The following is a 17,426-nucleotide window of genomic DNA, read 5'->3' as shown; positions in this document are numbered from 1 at the left end:
GTGCAGATTGTGTATAATGAATGCAGTGTGTGTGTGCTGGATGATGTGTGTGTGTGTATGCTGGATGATGTGTGTGTGTGCGCTGGATGATGTGTGTGTGCGTGTGCTGGATGATGTGTGTGTGCGTGTGCTGGATGATGTGTGTGTGCGTGTGCTGGATGATGTGTGTGTGTGTGTGCTGGATGATGTGTGTGTGTGTGTGCGCTGGATGATGTGTGTGTGCGTGTGCTGGATGATGTGTGTGTGCGTGTGCTGGATGATGTGTGTGTGCGTGTGCTGGATGATGTGTGTGTGTGTGTGCTGGATGGTGTGTGTGTGTGCTGGATGGTGTGTGTGTGTGCTGGATGGTGTGTGTGTGTGTGTGTGTGTGTGCTGGATGGTGTGTGTGTGTGCTGGATGGTGTGTGTGTGCTGGATGATGTGTGTGTGTGTGTGTGTGTGTGCTGGATGATGTGTGTGTGTGTGTGTGTGCTGGATGATGTGTGTGTGTGTGTGTGTGTGTGCTGGATGATGTGTGTGTGTGCTGGATGATGTGTGTGTGTGTGTGTGTGTGCTGGATGGTGTGTGTGTGTGTGTGTGTGTGTGTGCTGGATGATGTGTGTGTGTGCTGGATGGTGTGTGTGTGTGTGTGTGCTGGATGGTGTGTGTGTGTGTGTGTGCTGGATGGTGTGTGTGTGTGTGTGTGTGCTGGATGATGTGTGTGTGTGTGTGTGTGCTGGATGATGTGTGTGTGTGTGTGCTGGATGATGTGTGTGTGTGTGTGTGCTGGATGATGTGTGTGTGTGTGTGTGCTGGATGATGTGTGTGTGCTGGATGGTGTGTGTGTGTGTGTGCTGGATGGTGTGTGTGTGTGTGCTGGATGATGTGTGTGTGTGTGTGTGTGTGCTGGATGATGTGTGTGTGTGTGTGTGTGTGTGTGTGTGCTGGATGGTGTGTGTGTGTGTGTGTGTGCTGGATGATGTGTGTGTGTGTGTGTGCTGGATGATGTGGGTGTGTGTGTGTGCTGGATGATGTGTGTGTGTGTGTGCTGGATGATGTGTGTGTGTGTGCTGGATGATGTGTGTGTGTGTGTGTGCTGGATGATGTGTGTGTGTGTGTGTGTGTGTGTGCTGGATGATGTGTGTGTGTGTGCTGGATGATGTGTGTGTGTGTGTGTGTGCTGGATGGTGTGTGTGTGTGTGTGTGCTGGTTGATGTGTGTGTGTGTGCTGGATGGTGTGTGTGTGTGTGCTGGATGGTGTGTGTGTGTGTGTGTGTGTGCTGGATGGTGTGTGTGTGTGTGCTGGATGGTGTGTGTGTGTGTGTGTGTGTGCTGGATGATGTGTGTGTGTGTGCTGGATGATGTGTGTGTGTGTGTGTGCTGGATGATGTGTGTGTGTGTGTGTGCTGGATGATGTGTGTGTGTGTGTGTGCTGGATGATGTGTGTGTGTGTGTGTGCTGGATGATGTGTGTGTGTGTGTGTGTGCTGGATGATGTGTGTGTGTGTGCTGGATGATGTGTGTGTGTGTGTGTGTGTGTGCTGGGTGATGTGTGTGTGTGTGTGTGTGTGTGCTGGATGATGTGTGTGTGTGTGCTGGATGATGTGTGTGTGTGCTGGATGATGTGTGTGTGTGTGTGTGTGTGTGTGCTGGATGATGTGTGTGTGTGTGTGTGCTGGATGATGTGTGTGTGTGTGTGTGTGTGCTGGATGGTGTGTGTGTGTGTGCTGGATGGTGTGTGTGTGTGTGTGCTGGATGGTGTGTGTGTGTGTGTGTGTGTGCTGGATGATAGGGGGGGTAGCATTTTTTTTTTAAACTGTATGTGTGTTTATTTTTTTCGTTTACTCCCCCCTCCCTGCTTCTTACCTTGTCAGGGAGGGGGGAGATCGCCTGGTGGTCCGGTGGAGGGAGGCAGCCGCTGCACACATGGGGCCATCACACGCTGTGTTTCCTCTCCAGCTCTAACTCTCGCGAGACTCGCCTGTGCGGAGCGTTGCCATGGTAACCGGTGGCAACGCTCTCACAGCCGCGGGTCTCGCGAGAGTTAGAGCTGGAGAGGAAACACAGCGTGTGATGGCCCCTGTGTGCAGGTAGCAGGGCAGGTCCTGCAGGACTGGGAACGGGAACGGCGTTCCTGCTTTGGAAAAAGTGCAGGAACGCCGTTCCCATGCGTTCCTGCAGGACTCGAGACCTGCTAAGGTGTTGTTGGAAAGTGAGAAACAAATAGCAAATTTAACCAGGTTCTCGGTATACCTCCAAAAAAATCTGCCTACGTTTAATCAAAATCTACTTTAAAGAACAAAAAAGTCTTGTCCCCTGGCATGTTAAATTCTATATCCCGTACTACAATGCAATAGAATACTTTATAATAATAAAAAACTTTATAAAAATATTAATCATAATTTATCATTTAGAATGTATGAATAACCACTCATTTAAAAAGAAAATGCCACCAAGGTTGAACTTTGCAAGCCATGTACATTTCTTATCACTGACTTCCCTTTCATCCAGGGGAACATGCTCCACTCCCTCCTAATTCACACTGCTTACAGCATACCACTTCTGTATGGACTTCCTTACTTCTCCTGGTTCCCACCTAACCCCATCTTTTGTAAACCAGTATTTGAGGCTATGTGTCCAGGAGTAGGAGAGATCTGGTTGATTTAGGAGTAACAGCTTTACTACAGAGGGATCCTTTCTGTCCCAGGGCACTATTTTCTATTTTCCTTGTTTTGCCCCATAATTCACCCATCTGCCCTCTAATTCAAACCTTCTTGGTTTAGGTGTGCACCTTGCGAACCACATATCTGAATTGTCCTTCTGAATAGCTGAAATGTACAGTCTTTTCCTAAAGTAGCCCTTAGGAATGTCCACAAGGTCTCTACTGCTGTCTCATTAAACATGTCAAGAGTCAATATGTTCGAGGTCTGTTTTATGGGAAAATTTGGGAAGCCAAAACATGCATCAGTCTGAGTCTATTGAATTATATAATTTTGTCCACAAACGAAAATTGTCTTTGTAATCGTTAATCTGGCAATCATTAACTCTGTCTTTCAGGCCTATCTGTATTCCCTGCACTAAAAGCTCATCATGGGCGCTAAGGATGAAGGGAGATACGACAAAATGCAAAGACCACAGTGAGTCATGGAGGAGACTGAAATAGTGTGATCATTGTTAAAATTTAGAAGAATTGTTTTAGCACAGCATGTAGAAGCTAGTGCAGGATCTCAAATGCAAAATGGCTGCCTAGCAATAGAGAGAGGAAGAAGAGATAGACAGAAAGATAACACACCTCCTCTCTAGCACCACAGAGACCATAGAGGATAGACATACAAATGTTACAAAGTAACAGGAAGTCCTCCAACACATTCAGACTAGGCACTAGTGATTATTGCTAACAGTTAGCATATGGAAGAGATGAGAGACGCAGACAGAGAACGGATAGTTAAGAGATTGCATGAAACAGATATGTGAAGGAAAAGTTAGATATATAGTGGGACAAAAGAACGAAATAAGAAGCTCAGCAGACGGACAGGGGTTTGAGTCAACATTAAATATTGTCGAAATCACAATATTTTCACCCACAGAGGACTTTTTATTCAAAGAAGAGTTGGTCAAGGCGATGTTTATTGCAGAGGAAGACCCAAAACCCATGGAGGGGATGAATGTAACAATCAAGCTAGGGAATGCGGTATGAAGAGAGTTAACACAAACCTATGCTAAATGTATTTTTTTTACTTGTATAAACCCGTATCACTTCATATTTAGTGGGTTTTTACATTTACTTTGTGGAACCATTCCAGGCTCATAGTGTGAGCGTAACCTTTTCTGACCCTGAATTCTCCTCGTTTCTATTACTCTGAGAGCAATAATCTGATATTTTTATAAAGATATATTAACAAGCCAAATAACAATATAACCAAGTTCCCATGGAACATAGGCAGAGATCAAGATGTTGGAGGTCATAACTAATAATAAGAGAAATTCCCAACACGACATGGACAGTAGGTGTTCTTATATGTAGACGTTTAATACTTTTCGTTTGTTCCTCTCGTTTATCCTGATAGTATTTGAAAATCAATGTTCCCATAGTTTACTGACTGAAGCAGAATCCTGTGACTGGGGTCATGTTCCTTAACCCCTTAAGGACACATGACATGTGTGACATGTCATGATTCCCTTTTATTCCAGAAGTTTGGTCCTTAAGGGGATTAAGGAAACATTAATGTACTGTTTTTTTCTTCCTCCTTCCCTAATCACACTAATTAACAACCTATTTATAGATCTCATCCTCTTATTCTTTGAACATATCTCCCAGTTTAAATTGATAGTATTTATGGTCCTCATCCTATCAAATTGCCTGGTTGCCTCATCTTTTCACTATCTTTCCACAATTGCACCGTTGGCCACAGTTCACTGTCCTCTACTAGCCCTCCATACTTCAACCTTTTCCCCCTACAAATTTACTTTGTCTTATCCTGTAGCGAGAATCCTGTCTCCGAGCTACAGAAAGAATCGAGAAATTTCAAGATATAGCTGATATTCATGATATGGTGACTGATCAGTTCCTCTGTACAGGGGGGACAGAGCCATATGTGGAACCCCCAACATGTAAAGGTAACGCCTTCTATTTATTGTAACCAATCCTATTCTAACTGATCATTTGTTAGCCACACTGTTATACTTTTTCTTTCCTTTCATTAAATCTTCCTGTTAACCATTTTCTACCTGCACCTTTCTTCTCCAATTCCATTAGATAACGCCGCTCTCCTATTTTCAAATACCTGATACACATTTATCTCCAAGTACTAACACGATGCTTTGTGCCCATATTATACAGGAGATTCGGGTGGTCCCCTGATCATTGAATATAAAAATCGATACATTCAGGTAAGGTAAATCAAGGCTTTATGTATAATTAGGAAAGTTCTCTCTCTAGCTGCAGGAGATAATTCCTCCATAAGAATTTGGAAGAGGAAATAAACCATCAGTAATGGGGCCTATTATCTGACTTAGGTACCGGTAGTAAAAAGACAATCCAGGCACTCTAATGACTTCAAGTACATTTATTGGAACATGTGGAACATGTGATAAAGACTCTATCAGGGGTCAAAACGTTGCAGTGTTCCGCAACTACCGGTAAACGTGCTTGAAGTCATTGGAGTGCCTGGATTATCTCTCTACCTCTGGTATTTACTCCTTTGGACTAGTGCTGGCCCTTGGTCCAATTAAGCACCCTTTACTTTACGTATATAGTGTGTGGTTCACTTTTCTATTTTTGCTTTGATCTGAATTAAGGCATGAATAGTGGGGGGCGGGGCCTGACTGTAATGGCGCCCGGACGTATTTTCAGCAAGCTCCTCGAGCAATACTCAATTCACCCTAAATACCGACATTATCAGCTATTAATCCAAGGCAAATCGAGCGGCTCAGACACCCAGCACCAACTGTCTGGCTCGGGGTCGCTGTCAGCAGCCACATGAAGCCTTCCGGACGCAGATCCATAAGTGTGGCCTGGTGTACGCCGGAGATGGGAGAGGCGGCCGCTCTTCCTATCCGGCAGGAGCCGGCTACCATGCACACAGTACAAGCGCCCTGCTACCCCTCCTCCTCCAGGAGGAGGGAAATGGCCGGGAATTCACACGGGTAACCGGAAAGGCTCTTTGCAGTCAGGCTGACAGCAGTCCAGCGCCGAACCTTCCAGATCCGCAGACTCTGGGGTGACTATGTTCTACCTACCACAGGCATAGGTTAAAGGGTACCAGGCTTTAACCTTACCGCCTAACACTGTTGCTAATCCCCAAAGCAATCAAATACCATGGTAATGCTTCTTGTACACCCATCTCTATATCGAGATTGATGGACTCATTCAGAAAGCTCGGCTTCCTATGCCTGGGACTGGCGACCTGGGAGCCCCTGGGGTGTTTCCAAGCAACCTTTCATATCTAGTATTTTGTGCATAAACCTAATCCTGGTAAATCGAATAGATATGTATGCTTAGCTTAAACAGTTATGTAAATCATCACTGTATCATTTTCTTGTCTTCCTCATATCTCAAACTTGTTATCACAAAAAAAAAGTGCAGTATTTCTTGACTACCCACACCAATTGTTTATGATGATCTCATATGTTGAACAAGTCATTGTTTATGCCTGTAATTTACTCAAAAAAAAAAAAGAATAAAAAAAAAGACATTTTTATGGAAATCATATAAAGGGACCTTCACGCTTTTTATAAATCTTTTTTTTAAACTTTTACATAATTCCTTTCTCCAGACATTTTTCACATCTCATCCTGATTACTCATCTTTTCTCCTTAGCTCCATAAAGCAAGGCTTTTTATCCAGTCAGATTGTTCTTGTCCACGATCATGCTCTTTTCTCCCCATTCCCCTGAATAAAACGTCATAAAAGAAAAAGCTCCACGTGGTTAAACTCAGCTTCAGTTAGCAGAACATTCAGCTCCGCAGAGAAGCTCTGCAAGGGTCTCATTAAGTGTGACATTCAGTTCCACAGGGGAAATACATTCTATGATGTTTACTTGTTTAGTTAATATTTGTAGTTACTATATTACTATATTTAGTTACTGTTAATATTGTTACTGTTAATGATGTATCTTCTGCTTCCTCCTCCCTACATGTTTTTGAAGATTTTCATTACTATGTGGACAAGCAACGTAAAACTTGAAAACGCTACATTTGCTCAATAAGGATCCAATGTTTTCTTCTAGTGAATTTTAGATGCTGTAAATGATCTACAGATACCCGAGACTGCATATCATTAGACATCTCTCATGTTTCCCTTATTACCAGTCTCTTGTCCCTTTCTTTAGGTGGGGGTTATCAGCTGGGGATCCATAAACCATTGCAAAGGCCCCGTCAGACTCAAAACTCCAGTTCCAGAAGATTCTCGGGACTTCCATATCAGTATTTTCTCCATGTTGCCCTGGATAGAGGAGATTGTGAAAGAAGAACTTATCTACCTTCCCAACTGAAGCCCTCGATCTCGGAGTTTCAGGAATACAGAAGGGGGCAATGTAACAGGGGTGAAGGAATTGACCCTGTAAACCTTTTTTAAGTAGCTTCCAATAACCTTGAACCTCCTAGGGTAATCTTAGAATTATACAAAATATTCATAGTTTAGAAAACACCTACCAAGTTAACATTCCTGTGTAAAACCCAACAGGTGGAGACTCCCATTGGCTGTATTCTGTCTGCATTTGATAATAAGTCAAAGTAAAGTGATTGGACAGCATCATATTAAAGTGTAAAGTTTTGTTATTCTACCTCCACATGACTATCAGTTTGGGGAACCAAGATGTTTACTATCATGTGTTGCAGGAGTTCAGCCAGAGGATCTGTTTCCCTAGCGTAAATGCTAATAACGCACAAGAACAGGTAAATAGCAAATGTAAGGCTGTCCGTTATAGCTGCAAACTGTGAAACGTTTTGCAGCTACAATTTGCTAATACTTTAAAAAGAAAATTGCATGCTAAAGTCTGCCTTAACTGATCAGACCATAATAATACAAAATCAAAAAGTATAAAGCAAACAAAAACACAAACAAATATGGGTATTATTTGACTATGCACCCACATTTGGATCAGAAGATGCCCAGTCTACTTTATCCAGTATATTATATGTGGGCCTAGGAGATGCCCAGTTTATTGGGTCCATATATCTAAATTATGTGCATCTGCCAACCTCCTTTCTCTCATCCTTGGTGGCTAGAAATCCCCCTGTCTCTCATCAACCCAAATATTCCCCTACCTACCTACTCTCACACTAATTGTCAATCAATTTAAAATAATGACTAAAAAAACCTTAAAATATATATATATTTATGTATTTTTTATTCTTTTTTGGGGCTGTAAAATAGGCCAAAATAAATCATAATAAACCACTAAAACTGTCAAAAGAAAATCTGCGTCGCAATATTGGGGGCTACTGAGCACTCAAAGCGGGAAATTCCTTTATAAAGGCCTTCCCAAACTTTGAATGCCATTTAGAGCACTGTGATTGGTTGGCTTTGAAGCCAACCAGGTTAGTGAGTACTAAATAGTGTTCCATTTTCTATTGTTTTCTGTGGAGAAGTCTGGACGGAACCTTTTACTAATTGGCTTTACAATTACAGGGTTACGCCATTGAGTGAATATCCGTTTTGGCGTAACTCAATGCCAATAAAAAAATCTTACTGCAATTAGTGAATCCAGATGAATATATAGTAAAGATCTATGTAAAATACCAGAGAACAAAGAACAAAACAGATAAGTACATTTATAAAAAAGATACTAACTGTATAATTTTGTCTCAAATACCAAATAAGTAGGAACTTCTGTAATTTGAAACCTCCAGATGCTTTAATTTAATACCTTCATACATGCCCCAACTACAAGCCGAAAATGTAACAACGGTCCCCTAGTTTCTCTATTTAGACCGATGGCTCCAAATAAAATCTGATCTCTTTATAGCAAATACCATGGAACTCCCTGAATCAACAGGCTGGGAATATTTATTATATTTATATAACCTCTCTAGTCAGATAATTCCATCTCTTCATTGTTCAGCTGTCTGCATTATTTCTGCCACTATTCAATTCACGCGGACACGTTTTCACCAATGCACCCTTTTTCTTTTAAATGCTTTAACAAAATCATAAAAGATCACGTTCACCAAAGCACCCTGAAAACTATTTTACTCACCTTCCTCACAGAACAGGATTAAAGGACCACTCCACGCTTAAAATCATTAAAAAACATTATTTAGTAGATATATCCCGAATGAATAGATTCCTGAAAAATGCATGCACTCATTGGGGGTATATCTTAAAGGAACACTATAGTCACCTAAATTACTTTAGCTAAATAAAGCAGTTTTAGTGTATAGATGATTCCCCTGCAATTTCACTGCTCTACTAGACAGCCACTAGAGGGAACTTCCTGGTCCCTAGCACAGATTATCTGTACTAGAGCGTCGCTGGACGTCCTCACGCTGTGTGAGGACCTCCAGCGTCGCTCTATTCCCCATAGGGAAGCATTGAAATTCATTTTCAATGCTTTCCTATGGGGTGCGCCAATGCGCATGCGCTGCATTGCCGCGCATGTGCATTGGGACTCCTCGGCCGGTGGGCGGGATCAGTCTCGCCCACCGGCCGACGGAGGAAGAAGGAGGAGCGGCGGGGGAGGAACAGGCAGCGACGTGGGACATGTCGCTGCCTGAGGTAAGTGACTGAAGGGGTGGGAGGGAGAGGGACCCTACAGTGCCAGGAAAACGGATCGTTTTCCTGGCACTGGAGTTTCCCTTTAATTAAACAGAACTTGCAATAAAGAAAGCCTAAATAGGGCTCTCTTTACAGGAAGTGTTTATGGAAGGCTGTGCAAGTCACATGCAGGGAGGTGTGACTAGGGTTCATAAACAAAGGGATTTAACTCCTAAATGGCAGAGGGTTGAGCAGTGAGGCTGCTGGGGCATGTTCTATACACCAAAACTGCTTCATTAAGCTAAAGTTGTTCAGGTGACTATAGTGTCCCTTTAAGCAGATTACAAAAGCTTCTGTTCTTATGAACTTTGCAAACCCTCCGCTTTTTCCTGGCAGAGACTTTTGCCATTGATATGTTTCTGAAGCTATATATAATGTTTGATTGACAGCCAGGAGGTGTTTAGTTATTATTTTTTAAACTTGGATTTTTTTTTTATTTATTTTACCATGCTATACAATATATTACAGTGGAATAGATCCAGTTACATTATCATGATTTTACATGGTCAAACAATGATAGATTAAAGCAGTAACAGTCATCTTTCACACTTACATATGTTTCTCTTAACAAAGACTCTGTTAACGCTGTGATTTACTTTATCGTGCCTATTGTAGTGCTCAGGGCCGGACTAGGGATACAAAGCAGCCCTGGAAACAAAAATCTATGCCAGCCCCATAAGTCATTGCGCCATATATTGTCGCATGTAATATGTAGGGCTATGTCTTGCCACCCCAGATTATTGAGTAATATATATATATATATATATATATATATATATATATATATATTGCTTTTTCTAATATAAAATATTGGTCCTTTCAGAGTAAAACATTTAATTATACAGTAAGCATACTCACATGCAGACACAGACCATCTCACTGACACACACAAGCTCATTGATACACAGCCTCATAGACAAACAATTTCACTAATATACATAAGCTCATTGACATAAAAACACAAGCTCACTCACTAGCAGGCACATACACACATGCAAGCAAGCTCACTCACTAGCAGGCGCACACACACACACACACAGCTTAATGTAGTGGTTCTGGTGTCTATAGCCTGTCCCTGCAGGCTTTTGAATGTTAACACTGACTTTTCAGAGAAAAGGCAGTGTTTACATTGCTTCCTAGTGACACCTCTAGTGACAGACACTCAGACGGTCACTAGAGGCACTTCCTGTGTCAGTGCAGATTGGCTGAGATCATCAAGCTTGATGATCTCAGTCATAGAGGCAGAGACCAGCACGACGTTGGGAAAAAAAAAAAGATGAGTAAAACACTATTTTTAAAAACACACACAGACACCACGACTGACACACACACACACCACGACACACACACACCATGACAGACACACACACCATGACAGACACACACACCATGACAGACACACACACACCATGACAGACACACCATGACACAGACCATGACACAGACAGACACACACACACACCATGACAGACACACATACACCGTGACAAAGACAGACACACACACACACCATGATACAGACACACCGTGACACAGACACACACACGACACAGACACACACCATGACACAGACAGACACACACCATGACCCAGACCGACACACACACACACACACACACACCATGACACAGACAGACACACAGCATGACACAGCATGACACAGACAGACACACACATACACACACACCATGACACAGACAGACACACAGCATGACACAGACAGACACACACAGCATGACACACGCACCATGACACAGACACACACACCATGACAGACAGACACACAAAGCATGACACACACACAATGACACAGACACACACACCATGACAGACAGACACACACACAGCATGACACACACACCATGACACAGACAGACACACACACACAGCATGACACACACACACTCCCACTGACATACATAGTTTTTGGTACCTTTGGGTGGGCAGACTGATAGCTGTGCTGGCGGCCGCATGGAGAGCTTGGATGTCGGCCGCAAGGGAAGCTCTTCTTGCGGCCGCTGGGGGAGCAGGCTGTTCTGTCTCCGCTCCCCCTCCCTCGCGTGCAGCTTAATGAGACCTATTTCTAGCGCGCGAGGGAGGGGGAGCAGAGACAGAATAGCCTGCTCCCCCAGCGGCCGCAAGAAGAGCTTCCCCTTCGGCCGACATCCATGCTCTCTATGTGTCAGGGTACCTGAGGCCTCTACCTCTAAGGGAGGTAGAGACTTGGTGATGTATCCGTCCAGGCGAGCTGTTTCCTCCGTTCCTCGCGGTTCATCCAGTCACTTAAACACCGGCCGCGAGGAATCCACGTCCTTTTCTAGCAGGACGCTCAATACGTGACGTCATGACGCTAGCACGAGCAATCTGTCACTCAAGTGTCCGATATCCAATCGGTACTTGACAGAGGCGTGATTTCCATCCAGAGCCAGGGTATTTAAGCTTACTCCTTACTTCAGCTCATTGCCCTGTCGTGGTTCTAGCTTGTCTAGTCACTCAGTGCTCTGGTATTCTAGTTTGCTCCTTTGGTTTTGACTCGGCTCGTTGTACTACCCTGTTTCTCTGTTATCCCTTGACCCGGCTTGTCTCTCGCTTATCTGTCTTCTCGTTTCCTCGACCTCGGCTTGCCTCTGACTATTCTTTACTCTCGGTACGTTAGTCCGGCCATTCTAAGGCCCGGTATACGTACCTTTCCACTCTTTGTACTCTGCGTGTTGGATCCCTGTCCCGATCCTGACATTACGACAGGGCCAATGGATCCTGCAGGTACAAACAGTCAGCTTGGTTCTTCGGATCCCAGGTTTGACGCCATGGAACATAGGATGGATCAGATGGCTTTGGCACTACAGGCACTTTTATCTCGTGCTAGTAATCCACCTGAGGAGACACGTACTCCTTCTATCTCTCCTGCAGTCTCAGGTCTAGAGGTAGCCACTGTAGGTGCTTCTTCCCGTATTACCCCACCAGTACGTTTTGGCGGGTCACCGGAGAAGTGTCGTGGCTTTCTAAACCAGATTAGCATCCATTTCGAACTACAACCCCGCTCTTATCCTACAGATAGAGCAAAGGTTGGATTTATTATTACTCTGCTCATTGAAAAAGCTTTGAGATGGGCCAATCCTTTATGGGAGAATGATAATCCACTCGTCTATAATTATAATGCCTTTGTAGCTGCGTTTAGAAGAACTTTTGACCCTCCTGGCAGAAAGGTCAATGCAGCTAGATTAATGTTGCGCCTTAAACAGGACAATCGAACACTTGTGGATTATGCACTAGAGTTCAGATCCTTGGCGGCAGAAGTTAAGTGGAACGAACAGGCTTATATAGATGTGTTTCTGAATGGGTTATCAGATGTAATTCTTGACGAGGTCGCTACTAGAGAACTCCCTGAAAATTTGGAGGATTTAATTTCTTTTATATCTCGTATTGATGAACGCTTAAGAGAGAGGCAGAACACTCGAGATAGGACCCGTAGACCCTCCTTTAGACTAGCGCCTACCTTTCAAATCTCTGAGTTCGAAGACTTACGTATTCCTGAACCTATGCAGATAGGCAGTACTCATCTCACTGAAAGGGAGAGACAGTACAGGAGAAGGGAGGGTTTATGTATGTATTGTGGAGTCAGGGGTCATTTACGCCTAAATTGTCCCAATCGTTCGGGAAACGCTCGCACCTAAGTTCCTCTAGAGGACAGGCCTTGGGTGTTTCTACTTTGTCCTCTATTCACAACTACAAGGAGCTCAGGCTTGTGTTACCCGTTTCTTTAAAGTGGGAGAAGGGAGTAGTTAAGACTATGGCACTAATCGATTCTGGAGCTGCTGAGAGCTTTATAGATCAGGGTTTTGCTGCCAAGCATTCTATTCCATCCCAGTTAAAAGAGACACCTCTGGCTGTTGAGGCCATCGATGGTAGACCGTTACTTGAGCCTGTTATTTTTCATGAGACCTTACCGATTAACTTGACTGTTGGCATCCTGCATAAAGAGGATATATCCTTGATGCTCATTTCTTCTCCGTCTATTCCCATAGTTCTGGGGTACTCCTGGCTGAGGAGACACAACCCTATTATTAATTGGGAATCAGGGGAGATAGTTTCGTGGGGAGAGAATTGTCAAGAAAAATGCTTGCGGAAGGTCTTACCTCTTGGATTAACTAATACATCGAGTACCTCTGACAATCCTACAGAGACACAAATTCCATCTCAGTATCTAGATTTAAGGGCAGTATTTGACAAAAAGAAAGCCGATACCTTACCCCCACACAGGTCCTTTGATTGCAAAATTAACCTACTCCCTGGTACCATGCCTCCCAGAGGTCATGTATACCCATTATCTATAAAGGAGAACTCAGTCCTAGAGGAATATATTCACGAAAATTTAGACAAGGGATTCATCAGGAGGTCCTCCTCCCCTGCCGGGGCTGGATTTTTTTTTGTTAAAAAGAAAGATGGTTCTTTGAGACCTTGTATTGATTATCGAGGCTTGAATAAGATAACCATTAAAAATGCCTACCCGATTCCCTTGATCACCGAACTCTTCGATCGTTTGAAGGGCTCTACAATTTTCACCAAGTTGGACCTCAGAGGGGCATATAACTTGGTGAGAATCCAGCAGGGACATGAGTGGATGACGGCATTCAATACTCGATATGGCCACTATGAATATACTGTCATGCCTTTTGGGTTATGCAATGCGCCAGCAGTATTCCAAGATCTGATCAATGAGGTTCTTAGGGAATTTCAGCAAGAGTGCGTCATTGTATACCTAGATGATATACTCATTCATTCTAGTGACATTGAGATTCATCACAAACAAGTCAGGAGGGTTTTGCACAAGCTTCTCCAGCATGGCTTGTACTGCAAGTTGGAGAAATGTAGCTTTGATCAAACCCAGGTAACCTTTCTCGGCTATGTGATCTCTGGGGAGGGATTTAAGATGGATCCGGATAAGCTCCAATCCATTCTAGAGTGGCCTTTACCCACAGGTCTTAAAGCTATACAGAGATTTATTGGTTTTTCCAATTATTATAGGCGCTTTATTAAGGGCTATTCTTCCATTATTGCACCCATCACTAACATGACCAAACAGGGGGCTGACACTAAGAATTGGACTACTGAAGCTCTCCTTGCGTTCAAGACTCTCAAGGAGCTTTTCGCTTCCGCTCCAATTTTAGTTCACCCTGACACTTCCCTGCCATTTTTGCTCGAGGTAGACGCATCAGAGACTGGTTTAGGTGCTGTTCTATCTCAAAGGTTGGGTGTTGATAAACCATTACATCCATGTGGATTTTTCTCTAAAAAATTGACCGGTACTGAAAGCAGGTATGACATTGGTGACAGAGAATTACTAGCGGTTATCAAGGCTTTGAAAGAATGGAGACATTTATTGGAAGGTACATTACATCCTGTTACCATCCTGACAGACCACAAAAACTTGTCCTATATCGGAGAGGCCAAGCGTCTGTCCTCCAGGCAGGCTCGTTGGTCGTTGTTTCTTACCCATTTCAATTACGTTCTGACTTACAGACCTGGGTCAAAGAATTCCAAAGCCGATGCGCTATCTCGCCAATATGAACCCTCTGCTTCAGTTGAACCACTTTTGTCTTCCATTGTACCCAAATGCAATATTATTGCTAATACCAGTCTCAAAATTCATTCCCCGCTACTTGACCAGATCTTGAAGTCACAACATCTAGCTCCCGGAAACACTCCTGAGGGAAGAAACTTTGTTCCTCCTGAACTTCAACTGGAGCTCTTACAATGTTTTCATGAAAGTAAAATAGCTGGTCATCCTGGTATTCGCAAGACGTACTCTCTGATATCCAAAGATTTCTGGTGGCCTTCACTTCGTAAGGATATTGAGGAGTTCGTCGCAGCTTGTGAGACTTGTGCCAAGACTAAACTATCTCATGCATCCCCATGTGGCCTGTTACACCCCTTGGACATTCCTGAGAAACCTTGGTCCTGTTTGTCCATTGACTTTATCGTTGATTTGCCTGCTTCCAAAAGACAGACTGTTATTCTCACGGTGGTGGATAGATTTACCAAGATGGCCCATTTCGTGCCATTACCTAAACTTCCGACTTCTCCTGAATTGGCGGAGATTTTTGCGAGAGAAGTTTTTCGTCTACATGGGATCCCTTCAGAGATTGTTTCTGATAGAGGCTCTCAATTTGTCTCACGTTTCTGGAGATCCTTTTGTTCTCAAATGGGCATCAAATTGAACTTTTCCTCTGCCTATCACCCTCAGTCTAACGGAGCTGCTGAATGTACTAATCAAAAGATCGAACAGTATCTGCGTTGCTTTGTTTCCGAACACCAGGACGATTGGGTCGGTCTGATTCCTTGGGCGGAGTTCGCACACAATAACCTTGTTTGCGATTCAACTCGCTCTAGCCCTTTCTTCATGAATTATGGCTTTCATCCTTCGATTTTTCCTTCGGTTTCCTCTTCTCAGGGGATACCGTCGGTTGATGATCATGTCGCCAACCTGAAGAAATTATGGGATCAGACTCGACAAATTCTATTACATAGTTCCTCGCTGTTCAAGAAACACGCTGACAAACATAGAAGAGCGGCTCCTGTTTTTGTTCCTGGGGATAGGGTATGGTTGAGTACTAAGAATATTCGCCTAAAAGTTCCGTCCATGAAATTTGCTCCTCGTTACATAGGCCCTTACAGGGTTCTCACTCGTATCAATCCGGTTGCGTATCGCCTTGCTCTGCCACCTGCCTTACGCATTCCTAACTCTTTTCATGTCTCCTTGTTGAAACCCCTCATTTGCAACAAATTCTCCTCTAAGGTCCCCTCGCCTCGTCCTGTTCAGGTGGAGGGTCGGGAGGAGTACGAGGTCAACTCCATCATTGACTCCAGAATTTCAAGGGGAAAATTGCAATATCTGGTCAACTGGAGGGGATATGGTCCTGAGGAGAGGAGTTGGGTACCTCAGGAGGATGTCCATGCTTCTCGCCTTCGCAGAGCATTTCACCTTCGCTTCCCATCTCGCCCCGGTTCATTCCGCCCGGTGGGCGTATCTGAGAGGGGGGGTACTGTCAGGGTACCTGAGGCCTCTACCTCTAAGGGAGGTAGAGACTTGGTGATGTATCCGTCCAGGCGAGCTGTTTCCTCCGTTCCTCGCGGTTCATCCAGTCACTTAAACACCGGCCGCGAGGAATCCACGTCCTTTTCTAGCAGGACGCTCAATACGTGACGTCATGACGCTAGCACGAGCAATCTGTCACTCAAGTGTCCGATATCCAATCGGTACTTGACAGAGGCGTGATTTCCATCCAGAGCCAGGGTATTTAAGCTTACTCCTTACTTCAGCTCATTGCCCTGTCGTGGTTCTAGCTTGTCTAGTCACTCAGTGCTCTGGTATTCTAGTTTGCTCCTTTGGTTTTGACTCGGCTCGTTGTACTACCCTGTTTCTCTGTTATCCCTTGACCCGGCTTGTCTCTCGCTTATCTGTCTTCTCGTTTCCTCGACCTCGGCTTGCCTCTGACTATTCTTTACTCTCGGTACGTTAGTCCGGCCATTCTAAGGCCCGGTATACGTACCTTTCCACTCTTTGTACTCTGCGTGTTGGATCCCTGTCCCGATCCTGACACTATGCGGCCGCAGGACACCCACATGTCTCCCCGGCCCCAGGTGCCGACGGCCCACCTGGAAATTTCCCGGTATCCCGGTGGGCCAGTCCGGCCCTGGTAGTGCTCAACTTGGTGTTCCATTCTGAATAACAATCAAGATGAGTATAACAGTTGGATTCATAACAAACGTAAACCAAAATTAAACTAACTGAAAAAGAGGGAGGGGGGCAGGTCAGAAGGGGTAGATGGAAGGATATTGAATTGTGATTTATACATCCCACATTTTACATGATTCTCGAGTCACGCACCCCAGCTGGAGCTGCTGCAAGGCCATTTGTTCATATTTACAGTTAAAGGGACACTATATTCACCAAATCAATTTTAGCTTAATGAAGCAGTTTTGGTGTATAGATCATGCTTTTGAAGTCTTACTGCTCAATTCTCTGCAATTTAGGAGCTAAATTACTTTGTTTATGCAGCCCTAGCCACCAGTGGTGTATCCTGGTTTTGTGCTGCCCTAGGCATGACAAAATTAAGGCACCCCACTCCCCCCCTCTAAATACACATACACACTCACTGACAGACACATATACACTCAGTGTCAGACACACAC

The 17,426-nt window shown here is 44.1% G+C and overlaps 1 protein-coding gene across 1 annotated transcript in view; it reads left to right on the top strand.

Annotated features, from left to right (window-relative positions):
• The window catches only part of LOC134572484 (complement factor B-like), a 47,979-nt gene extending 40,822 nt beyond the window's left edge, over positions 1–7,157 (top strand). The window contains exons 14-18 of the mRNA XM_063431473.1: positions 3,035–3,114; positions 3,565–3,668; positions 4,462–4,594; positions 4,818–4,867; positions 6,808–7,157. Coding sequence (XP_063287543.1) covers positions 3,035–3,114; positions 3,565–3,668; positions 4,462–4,594; positions 4,818–4,867; positions 6,808–6,969 — 529 coding nt within the window. The 3' untranslated portion in view covers positions 6,970–7,157. The remainder of the gene's footprint in view (positions 1–3,034; positions 3,115–3,564; positions 3,669–4,461; positions 4,595–4,817; positions 4,868–6,807) is intronic.
• The last annotated feature ends 10,269 nt before the right edge of the window (positions 7,158–17,426 follow it).

The sequence above is a fragment of the Pelobates fuscus genome, chromosome 9, assembly GCF_036172605.1.
Source record: "Pelobates fuscus isolate aPelFus1 chromosome 9, aPelFus1.pri, whole genome shotgun sequence".
In the NCBI taxonomy this organism is placed as follows: domain Eukaryota; kingdom Metazoa; phylum Chordata; class Amphibia; order Anura; family Pelobatidae; genus Pelobates; species Pelobates fuscus.
This window is presented reverse-complemented; position numbering and strand designations above follow the sequence as displayed.